This window comes from Carlito syrichta, unplaced genomic scaffold (assembly GCF_000164805.1).
Source record: "Carlito syrichta isolate Samal-C Ts95f unplaced genomic scaffold, Tarsius_syrichta-2.0.1 Scaffold111608, whole genome shotgun sequence".
NCBI classification, from domain to species: Eukaryota; Metazoa; Chordata; class Mammalia; order Primates; family Tarsiidae; genus Carlito; species Carlito syrichta.
In genome coordinates, this window is record NW_007055704.1 from 60,262 (window position 1) to 71,740 (window position 11,479).

General features: G+C 54.7%; 2 protein-coding genes across 2 annotated transcripts in view; one reads left to right on the forward strand and one right to left on the reverse strand.

The window, feature by feature from the left end:
• GINS2 (GINS complex subunit 2) overlaps positions 1 to 5,880 on the forward strand; it is a 10,649-nt gene extending 4,769 nt beyond the window's left edge. The window contains exons 3-5 of the mRNA XM_008070461.1: positions 2,465 to 2,564; positions 4,957 to 5,083; positions 5,282 to 5,880. Of these exons, the coding sequence (XP_008068652.1) occupies positions 2,465 to 2,564; positions 4,957 to 5,083; positions 5,282 to 5,407 (353 nt within the window). The 3' untranslated portion in view covers positions 5,408 to 5,880. The remainder of the gene's footprint in view (positions 1 to 2,464; positions 2,565 to 4,956; positions 5,084 to 5,281) is intronic.
• Positions 5,881 to 6,705: 825 nt separating this feature from the next.
• LOC103273001 (genetic suppressor element 1) overlaps positions 6,706 to 11,479 on the reverse strand; it is a gene marked incomplete at its 5' end in the record, with an annotated part of 20,053 nt that continues 15,279 nt past the window's right edge. The window contains 2 exon segments of the mRNA XM_021718465.1: positions 6,706 to 10,532; positions 11,474 to 11,479. The exon segment at positions 11,474 to 11,479 is cut by the window's right edge and continues 104 nt beyond it. Of these exon segments, the coding sequence (XP_021574140.1) occupies positions 10,398 to 10,532; positions 11,474 to 11,479 (141 nt within the window).

Genomic DNA, 11,479 nt, shown 5'->3' on the forward strand with positions numbered 1-11,479 from the left:
CCACTGGGCTCCGGCGATCCTTCCACCTCAGCCTTCCGAGTAGCCGGAATCACAGGCGTGCGCTACCACGCCTGGCTGATTTTTTGATTTATTGTAGAGATGAGGTTTCGCCAGTTGCCCAGGTGGGTCTTGAATCCACAACCTCAGGCAATTCAGTCACCTCGGCCTCCCAAGGCACGGTATTACAGGCTGAGCCAGCTGTGGCTATTCTTAATGGCTGCTATGAGCCTTCTCTTCTAAGTCTTGCTGTGGGTAGGTGTCTTTATTTCTCTTGGGTAAATGCCTCGAGCAGTGGGTCCGCTGGCCCTAGGACAGAAGGTGCTTACCTCTGTGAGAAGCTGCCACCTGGTCCTCCAGGCAGTTGGGCCTCTGCAGGCCTACCAGGAATGGGCAGGTCCCCAGTGTTCCAGGTTCTGGACAAGAACTTGGTGATTTTAGTCTTTCTGATTTGTTGAACATTATGAACAGAAGTAGTCTTCAGATGTTAAAAAATGAAAGGACTGCTGGGCTTGATGGCTCAGCCTGTAATCCCGCGCTTTGGGAGGCTGAGGCTAGTGAATTGCCTGAGCCCGCGGGTTCGAGACTCGCCTGGGCAACTTGGCGAGACCTCATCTCTACAGTAAATTAAAAAATTAGCTGGGCATGGTAGCGTGCGCCTGTACTTCCAGCTACTTGAAAGGCTGAGGCGGGAGGATCACCGGGGCCCAGCAGGTCGAGGCTGCGGTGGCCGGGAGCGGCCACTGCACTCCAGTCTGGGTGACAGAGTGAGACTCCAACTCAAAAAACAAAAACAGAAACAAAATAAAAATAAATAAATGAATAAAAGGATCACAGCTGCATAGACAGAGTCTGTGTTGGGGAGGGGGGTGGGAAGTTATCCAGGCGAGAGCCAAGAGTGGGACGGTGTGGCCGCTGGCATCAGGTGTGCTTTGGAGGAAGCAGCAGCAGGCCTGGCTGCTTGCCCAGCCACGGGGAGCGTGAAGGATGGCTGCCCAGGCTGTCTACTCGAGGCCCAGAGGGGTAGAGGTGGAAGGCTGCAGTGGGACCAGACGTTGGCACTGGAACCCTTATGCTGGAGTGTCTTAGTTATCTAGGTGGGAGTGACGGGGCCAGTGGCTGTTGAGGTGGGAGTCTGGGTGCAGGGGGCTCACAGGAGGTGTGATTCGGAAGTCATCCAGGGCACCCAGATGGTGTCTGAACCAGGCTGGGTGAGCTTGCTGGGGTGTGAGTTTAGGTCGTGGAGCGGGGTGGAGCTGAACTCTGGCCACCCCCCGCTCACTGAGAGGCCAAAATTCAGCAAGAGACAGAGGGGTGGCCAGCACGGGAGGAGGACGCTTGGGGCTGGCCCAGAAGCTGAACAAGAAGGGCACGGGGAGGCTGCTGACTGGCAGATGTGGAGGCGAGGGGCGCCTCTGGGTGCGGGGGCGCAGAGGAGGCCGCGACCTTGGTGGCAGTGGCTGGGGGAGGAGTGGGCGGTGGATGGGAGGAGAGGAAGTTGATGGCAGAGGTGCACAGCCTGGAATCGTGTTGCAGAAAACATGAGGCTTTGGCAGCTGGAGACTCGGTGTCTGGGGAGCATCTTCTGTGAGCCAGCTGGCCCACGTGGAGGGGCGGAGAGTGAGGACTGCTGGGGTGGGGTCGGCAGGTGAGGGTGGAGCCGCTGAGGCTGGGGTGTGGGGGTGCGGAGCCACTCAGCCAGGTGTCAGGTGAGAGATGGGCGGGGGACTGAGGAGGGGCTGGCCGTGGAGAGAGGGCAGAAGGGCCAGGGACTGTGCCAGGGTTGCGGGACGGCACCAAGGGCCCTGAGAACACGTGGACAGTGCTCTAAGGTGGGGCCTCACAGCACAGTATTGCTGTGTGTGTATCCGTTAGTCACACTGTCTACACTCGACTTCTCAGGCCAGTAAGACTGGGAGAGGGTGAGGAGTTGGGCGTGTGTGAGAACGGGGCTGACACCCAGGGCCCTGGACACAGCTGCCACTCCAGATGCTGGACTCAGCCCCCCTAGGGTAGCATGCCACTCCCAGGCTCGGTGGCTCAGCCCCCTGGGACATCTTCCTCCCACCCCCACCCCCCCTCAGCCAAGGGGCTGTAGTTTGTGGCGTCTCGCCCCTCTTAACAAGGCTTGGTGGAAACGCATCTCCTGAGCGGATCACTGTGACCACTCCCTGCATCAGGTAAAGCCCTTTGCTCTTTCTCCGAAGAAGGAACTTCCTACTCTGATGTCGTTCTTTTTGGAGTGCGTTCTGCTGGCCAAAGCAACCACAGCAAAGCCTTCCCTTGCTTTCTGAGAGACATTTTCAAGAAGGCTTTGAATCGTCTAGTTAATGACACAAATGCTATTCTGGAGTTTCTCGTGTGTCTGCTAGTTTGTCACACAGACCCTAGAGGCACTTGGTGACTTTGGAGGGGTGACAAACTGTCTGATGAGCATGGTGGTGAACACCTGAACTTCTGATTCCAGAGAAGTTGGAGATGGTGAGGGACCGTGAGCGACAGGAGGAGACCTTCACCCCGATGCCCAGCCCTTACTACACAGAACTCACCAAGCTGCTGCTGAATCAGTAAGTAGCACACCCGGAGGCCTGCCAGCCTGCCTGGCTCCCCGTGCATGCCGGGGAAGTGGCCGCATGGCCGCCCGCCTTCTCGGGTCAGGGTGACCCCAGAAGGCCACCTCTGGGCATGCACGCATGCTGGGCGCTGTGTCTGTCTGTCTCTCCCCATGCGTTCCTCTGTGCCTCTCCCTTCTCCTTTCCCTCCCTCCTCAGTGAATCCCAGGCTCCTATTCCACCTCCTGCTGCTTGACCTTGGGCCCGTGGAGCCTGTCCTCTCCAGCCATGGCCTTTGCCATGTGTGGTGCAGCTGCGTTCCTTTTCCCCCTCAGGCATGCAGCTTGGGTTCTGCGTGTCCCTTGCAGGAAAGGCCAGAGGCTCCCCTTTGCCTCTGCCCTTGAGCCACAGGGAGGCCCACTCATGGCAACAATGTGCCGAGGGAACCCCTCCCCGGGTGCCTGCCTCCTTGCGGGCGCCTACCATCTGCATTCCCGTCTTCACGTTGCAGCCGTGGTGTTCTTTCCAGCCCCTGCTTGAAATCCTTGGAGCCTTTCCCAGAGTGGCCCTCGAGTCCCAAGCGTGGTACTCATGGCTGCGCTGCCTGGTGGCTGCCACTCCCTCTACCTCTCTATAGCCGTCCTCTGACTCTGGAGGGCTTGGACCCTGGTCCTGTTCCTGTTGCTTCTGCACCCATCCTGGGATCCTCGTGACTTGGCACAGACCGTTCCCTCCGCCCATCGAGTCCGTCCCTTCCCTGTCCCCGCCTGTCTTTTGACTTAGCCTAAGATCTCCCAGAATGACCACAACTCTGCATATCGTGTGGCATCTGCCAGCTGCAGTCTCATCATGTGTCTGACTGTGCCACCACTCCCTACCCCACCTGTCCTGAGGCTGTGGCTGGAAGGCACGTGCCCCCGGCGTGGGGCCTGGTGCCCACATTTGTCGAACGAATGAATGAAACTGGTAAAGAAGGCAGGCAAGTGTGGGTCATTTTGCTTGGGAGATGCTGAAATGTCACTTGCAAGATGTTAAGCTTTTGAAGCTCCCTCATGGGCTCAAGAGCTGAACAAAAACTAAAAACTGGACCACTACTATACCTGCCTGTTACAGAGCTATAGAATCGCAGGAGGGAGCAGGGCCTACAGGGTGGCACCCTGAACTTAAAGGAAAACTTCGGGCCCGCAATATGGACTTGTGTTCAGGTCAAGACAAGGTTGCTGTCCACCCACTCAGCTGAAAATGAGCAATGCACTGAGCATTCCACTTGGCAGTGGAATTAGTCCCGCGGGGGAGAGATGTGGCCCTAGCCAGGAAACAGCGGTGACCAGTGCCGCCGAGTCCATCGGCTGCAACAAGGCCTGGTGGGTGCCAGGGAAGGGCGTGCAGGAGAGGTGAGTGGGAGACTCCATGTGGTGGGCTGAGGGGAGAGCCCTGAGCTGAAGCGGGCTGTGCTCGGGCAGTAAGGGCGCCTGTGTGTCTGGGCGAGCACGGGTGCCGACATTCCGCGTGTGTGAGAGCAGGGGCACAGAGGTGCTGAGCCTGTGGCCTAGAGGGCCCCTGTGAGGGCACGTCCCCAGGGTCTGTGAGACTGCTTGGCAGTGGAGACAGTAGCTTGGAAGGGAGAGGATCTGGAAACAGACCAGGTAAGAAGCTGGTGTCAGCCAGGTGAGCGAGCCTGCTCACCGCTGGTTCTGGAAGTTCAACCTGCTGTGTGTTCAGTTTCTATCGGAAACTTTGTTTTATGATGCCTTTGGTTAAGGGACCTAGTGCTACCTTTCCTCTGCAGCTCAGCCGACAAGGAGCTGGGTCCTACATTCTTCAACCTGCTGTTCAGAACACAAGACCCACATGTTTCGGCTCATAAATAAAACTCACTGCATAAACTCTGTGCTCACCATTTCTTCTACGATTTTGGGAACTTGCAATCACTACTCTACAGGGCTTCTGTGAGGATAGAGATGCTTATTAAGGGCTGAGCCCAGGGCCCACCAGAGCTGGCATCTTCCCAACGCCATAAGGAGCACCAGCAGTCACGCCCTCTGAGCCAGCCCTTGAAACAGTTGTTCTGGATGGAGATGATACAGCCCAGGATGCTGTGTCTGAGACGGAGGGTGACCTACATTGATGCTCCAGTGCCTGGTTTTCTTAGGCAACCAGAGGTCCTGGGCAGTAGCCTCTCATGGGACGGTCATTAAGAGCAGAATAGCTTGGTGTGGATTGCGCGGAACGTCCTTGGCACCAAGCTGAACTGCTACAAATCCTTCATCTTAGAATGGAAAGCAAAGCAAAGCAGGTTGTCTGGGTCTAGAATAGCTGGGGTATTTTGCCTGAAGAAAGCCATTCTGTCCAGAGCCGCCTTAGCTTCCCGCGTGCTTCCGATTCATTCCGCCCCTTGCCTCCTCAGTGCTTCAGACAACATCCCAAAAGCAGACGAGATCCGGACCCTGGTCAAGGATACGTGGGACACGCGCATAGCCAAGCTCCGAGTGTCTGCCGACAGCTTTGTGACACAGCAGGAGGTGCATGCCAAGGTGGGTGCCAGAGGGCTTCTTCTGTGGGGGCTTTGGCGCTGTGGAGCGCATACGGCATCCAGCGAGGAGGCTCTGCACGCAGCGGGTCACTGGCTGTGCTTTTCTCTCGGCTCACCGGTTTCTTATTTTTATTCAGTAGCGTACCTTTCCTCCTCATCAAACTCCTTGGCCAGCTTGATCTGTTTTCTTTTGTTTTAGCTGGACCACTTGACCTTGATGGAGATCAACACCAGCGGGGCCTTCCTCACACAGGCCCTGAACCACATGTACAAGCTCCGCACAAACCTCCAGCCCTCTGAGAGCACCCAGTCCCAGGACTTCTAGGGAACCTTGTGGTGTGTACAGCCCCAGGCTTGCTGGGAGGTGAGCAAATAGGACAGGGAGGAGGCACTCGTGGTTCTGGAGCTCTGGAAACATTTGTGAATGTGCGAGAAACGGGTCATGGTGCAGGCATGGGTTCGTAACATTGGAGAAGCAGCAGGCTTGGGATTAGCCCTCAAAACGTTCAAGTGCACAGCTGTTTCTAGAAGCCAGCCCTCCTGTTTTGCAGTTAGGAAAAAGCTTTAGGCAATGCTGTTCTCCCAGCTGTGTGAAGCCGTCAGGCACCGGTGGGTATTCCGTGACCGTCAGGTGTCCAAGCAGCAGGAGTGGTGATGCAGCCGAGGGCACTTTCCGTCTTGATTCTGATGTCTTGGGCAAGTTGGACTCTCCCTCCGAGGGCAGCCGACGGCCTGGCTTGAGATGCCGACTCTGCTGCCCCTCCACACCCAACCCACAATAAAAATGTGTCACCCCAAGTTGACTCTGGGTTTTTGTCCTACATAATTACCAGTGAAAGGACGGCCCTGTGGCCAAGGTCACCGCTGAAAGAGGCGCGGGGCAGTTGACTGCGAACTGCAGACCACGCTGGTGTCTTGGCCTCTCGGTTGCTTTTGCTGAGGTTTAACGGGCTGCTTAGCAAGAGGAAGTTCGGAAACCGATTGCGTGTGTCATGCCCGCGAGGGAAGCCTACAACACAACTCAAGGATGTTCTCTCTTCAACTCTACTCTCGATGCATTTAGGGACAGCTGTGTTGCAGGGACAGTGGCTCGGAGAAATTAAAGTTACTTCTGACTCATCTGTAGCGATTTGGAGTTGTCAGGTCCCTCAGACAAGCTGCATGACTTCGAGAGGGGAGAGGACAGAGGACTGTCCTGCATCATGCAGAGTAGCTTCTGAAACCAGCTGATTTTTAATTGGGTCAGAAGCAATGCCATGTTATCTGGGAACCAAGAGTGCGCGTGTACCACGGGCTCACCCAGGGGGCTTGTCTGGCATCGGCCCTTTGGCATCCAGGCTGCGTGAGTGCTGTTCCATGTGGCTGCCTGATGTCCCCCCAGCAGGTGCTGGTTAACGCTGGGCACCAAAGGGTCTGGCCCGGAGGCCTGGGGCCAGAAGACGGGGTCTCTAACTTAAGGCGCCATTTGAACGGCTGCAGGTACGGGACCCTCTGGTTTGCACCTGGGGGGTCTTGTAGCATGAAACCGCTTGGTTCATTTCCTCATGTTTCACCTGTGAAGCTACCAGTTGCTGAGCTCCTTTTTTGGCCCTATTATAACGTAAAAAAGATTTTCCTCTTAACATGATTTAGGAAGATTTTATTTTTTGGATGTTGTCAGAAATTACAGCAATATATTCATAAATACCTAATTACTACATTCAACAAATAATATTACAATACAATTCAAACAAGTACACTTAGAACAGGTTGAATTTCACAGCATCTAGACTGCCCCCAGAGTGACCGAGGCACGGGTGTTCCTCCCCACCCTCACGTGGGCTCGCTGTCCTAGCAGTTAAGCACAGGCTACACGCAAAAGAACACCACCGGTAGCGCGGTCCTCCTCAGGTCAAGGCAGAGGTACGGAGTTTAAGTTAAGCACTGGATCAAAGGTGGGGACAGGCTACTGCAAGGAGAAAGTCAATAGCTTGTTACTTGGAAGAGTACAGGTTGTGCTAAGTGGCTACTATACACTTCAAGGGCAACAGTCGGGCCGTTGCCATCTTGTGGTGAGCCCTGGGATTTCCTACACTTTAGCTAAACACGTGGCTCAGGGCAAGGGGAGCTGGTTGGAACTTGAGCTTAGTTTTTGAGCTCCTGCAGCACTGAGCTGCTGGAGGAAATACCATTCTGCTGCCAACTGCAGGTTCCCTGCGTTCTGATCCCCTGCGGAAGGTGCGTCTCTCAGTACTCTCTGAACGTCCTTATGTTTCCACTTCAGAATGTGAATGTCAACTGTTTTACTCAAGATTCGGATTTAGAACTCAAATGTTTACGGTCCTATTTTGGTCACTTACGTGAGACAATGGATTAGAAGCATGATGTTTTATCATGCCACTCTGGCTCTGATTATGTGAGACAGAAATGCAACTTGTTTCAAGATGTGGTCAGACGAGGAACCCGACGACTTGGCATTGGAAGGTGCCCTCAGAGCTCTGCGGAAGACAACGGCAGCTCCCCCAGGAGCGGGGAGGGCCAGCTGAAGGACCACAGTTGCAGAGTCAGCTGAGGGCAGGCACTGTGGACCGTGACACAGCTAAGGACAGGTGTGATGCATACTCTGTGCGACTCAGCTGAGGACAAGCATGATGTACTACTCCGTGACACAGCTGAGGACAGGTGTCATGTCACCTGGGTGACATAGCTGAGGTCAAGCGTGATGTACTCTACGTGACATAGTGAGGAGGCTGCAGAGGTCTCATATGCCTGTCCATCTGCGTTAGGGCAACTGAAAACAGACTTGGACGGTACTGTGTCCTTTCAGCATTATCTGACAATGCCATCGGGTTATAAACTAATTGGTGGATGAGAAAAACCATTGCTGGGTGCTGTCCTAGTAGTGCACTTTTGTTTTCAAGATGTCCTTCTTACCTTTTTCTTGGCTTATTCCTCCCGCCTTACTGGCTTGTGTTCGTGTTCTCTGATTGTCATTACTTCTCGAGGACAAAAGTATTCAGAGATTTTCCAGGTGGGTGGGAGAACAGTGATGCAGAGTGGGTGCTGAGGGGCGGGGCCAGGTGGAAGCGCTACCCAGGAGGGGACAAAATGGCTCCTGCTAGTTCAGCGACACAGCCACCACCCAGGCAGCCCACTCTAATGGTGCATCCTTTGTTCCATGTGCCATGAACTCTCCCCCTAACAAGAAATCCAACCAAGGGAGCTTCCCTTGGCTGGGAAGGGATGGGCTGTGCTTTTCTCTTCCATTAAGTTATTAGATCTATTTTTTCCTTTTACTCAACCAAGGCCATTACCAAAGCTAATTAGCAGAAGCATCTAGACATCTTCTGTGATGAAGGCCTGGGAGGGAAGTGCTAAGCTGTGACTCTTAAGCCTCAAGACCAGAAACCACAAGTAGATTTTAAGTGAGAAATTCAGTGAGGTTTTGTTTTGCCCTCATTGCTGGCAGCGGTTCGCCCTGAACACCTGTGGCACGTGCTGACCTCTTAGGGGAGGGGGCCCCCAGCACAGCCCATGGAGCTCTCTTCTAGTCACTTCTGTGGAGAGGAAGGCGCTTGTTGACTGCTGATAATACTGGCGGCACATTTGTCTGAGTTTGCTAATAACTGGAAGATTCTTGGCAGACATACAAAGCAAACTGTGCAGGGGCAGATAAAGGGACACGATGCCAGCTGCCAGCAAGCTGTTCCGCACAGCAAGGGCTCGGGCTGAGGGCCTGGCTGCTGGTCACAGCAGCGAGCAGCCGGCACACAGGTCAGCCGCCCTGCCCCAGGCCCGGCTCGTGCCCTTGTCCCACCCTGGATTCGTGACTGGCTGCCGTGGCCTCTGGCGAGGGCCCATCAGAGCCTTCTAGCTCTGCATGCAACACTGCCAGAACGGGGGGCAGACTCACCACTGCTTCCCCTCAGCGTGTGAGCCCTGTTCCTGGCTCTGCCTGCGCTTGTCACAGTAAGTTCAAAGGTGGGGCTCAGCGCACTGCTTCCCCCCTTAGGCCTTCAGAGCTCTGCATCTAAATCAAGCCTTTCCCGTTCCATTCTGCACCTGCGGGTCCAACCGCAGAAGTCGCTGACTTCCTGAGAGGGTTTTAAAAAAGCTCGAGCCTGAGTATGCATGTGGTTGTCACACACAGGCTCTATCTTGTTCCCTCCTGACTTAATAGCAACGGGTTCTACCTGCTGTCAGCTCAGCCCTAGCCCTGGGGTGGGAGCGGTGAGCAGTGTCGCAAGGCTTTCTGGGGCAGCTTCTGGTGAACTCAAACTACAAATGATCTCATAGGCGCCAGCAGGAAGCTCTTTCACTTTTCTTCTTCTTTAATTTTTAAAAACACTTCAATATTTTAATGTCCTGACCAGCAGCAGTACAAACACTAAAAGCAAGTTGGTTTTTTTTTTTTGCCCAGAAAAACAAAAACAAAAAACAAAACCCCCAAACAGGAAAAACAAACAAACAAAAATCCCCCAAACCACATATTAAAAATGGCAGGCTTTTTATAACAATAATTAAAGTAATAAAAACATACAAAACTTTGTTTTTTAATATATATACACAGTACAAGGCTGAAGCACCTTTGACTTTTCTCTCAAAATTGACGTTTGTAGGAAAGCCCCACCCACGGCGCTAAGTCTGCTGGGTGTGAGTATCCGTCTACAGAGAGCTCTGCACATGCCCCCGTGGAGTGAAAAAGGGACCTCAGGCTTTGGAGTCAACTTATCTTGCAGAAAAAGCTTTTCCAGGGAAAAGCTTTGGGGTTACCTGTGCGCTCCTAGGACCTGTTGCTTTGAGGAAAATTTTGCCAAAAAGTAACTGAAACAAATAAGCCCTTTCTACTTACACTGCACCCTACCTCTTTTCAGCTAAAGCCAGCCTCGCTCCTGGGAGCAGTGCGACCCACCCCATGGCTGCCACCAAAACACGCTCGGCTCTTGAGGCGTGGACACACGGCAGCACGGGAATGACCGGGACCGGCGGGGTCCGAGCGTCCACACCGGGGCTAGAGCAGTCCGGTTTAGTGTTGGTAATGGAGCCTTCTCGTTCAGGTGCGCAAATGACGACGTGGGGAAAGGAGGAAGAACCGCCTCGAGAAAGAAAAACTCCGGGGGTCCGACACTGGCTGTGCTGAAGGACAAGGGGGACTCAACTGCATCAAGGTCAAGGTGAGCTCGTCCTCTCTCCTGGAGCCTGGAACCCTTTGCTTCATGCATGGCACATTCTCCTTTTTAAGCTTCAAACCTCCCAGTGAAAAATATTAAATATTCAAGGTAACAAAATAGATAATATTTCTATACTATGGGTCCGGCCTGGTGCGAGGGGAACCGTCACCTGGGGTAGCCCTTCGAGCAGCCCCGAGGCCAGTGCAGTGCAGGCAGGGCAAGGCACTTCCGCAAGTGGTCCAGTTCGGCCTGGAGCCGCTCCCTCTCCGAGACGATCTTCTGCTTCTGGCTCCTCAGCTCCTGCGGAGGGAGGTCCGTGTCAGGGCAAGCCCGGCTCACCTGAGGACCCACATGTGGGACCTGCCAGGGCGGGATGCCATGGAGAAAGACACCCGTCCTGGCCTGGGCTCTGCAGTGGCCTCTGGGGACAGTCTGAACAGCAGCTGCTCTTTTGTTTTGAGTTGAAGTCTCACTCAGTCGCCCAGGCTGGAGCGCAGTGGCACACTCGTGGCCACCCCAGCGACGCTCTGCTGGGCTCTGGTGATCCTTCCGGCTCAGCCTTCCAAGTAGCCAGAACGACAGGCGCGTGGCACCACGCCCGGCTAATTTTCTGATTTATTGGAGAGATGAGGTCTTGCCAAGTTGCCCAGGCTGTTCTTGAACCCGTGGGCACAGGCAATCCCCTCACCTCGGCCTCCCAAAGTGCCGGGATGACAGGCTGGAGCCACCGTGCCTGGCCAGCACCTGTTCTTAAAGCATTGGTGTCCGCTGCTGTCTCCACTCCCAACCTGAGTTCTTGGCACCCACAGATGTGAAAGCTTCAGGAGCGATGTGAGGCCTGCCCCTACCCCCACCCCCACCCCCGAGGAAGCCCACGGGACTGACCCCCAGTGCACCCGAAGACCTGCTGGACAGAGTATGGGGCGGTTTTGGTCACCTCAAGAGCTTTCCTTGTCCCACAAGATCCTCTTCCACCCTTCTTAGCCAAATCCAGCAGTGAGTGTTCTCCAAGACGGGTCTCCACCAGCACCTCCCCCCTTGCAGGATCAACATTCCATATGCCCAAGATAATTCCCTCCTTGGCAAAATCTTGGAAAAACCAACCGGTGCCTCAATTTCCTCCAGACTTCAAGTTCTGAGCTCTTGAGGGCAGGCTCTCCCCCCGCTAAAGCCTGTCTTGACGGGCGCTCCTGACTGAACTGGGAAGGTGGGCAGCGCGTGCTGTGCGCCCACCCTGCCACTCACCG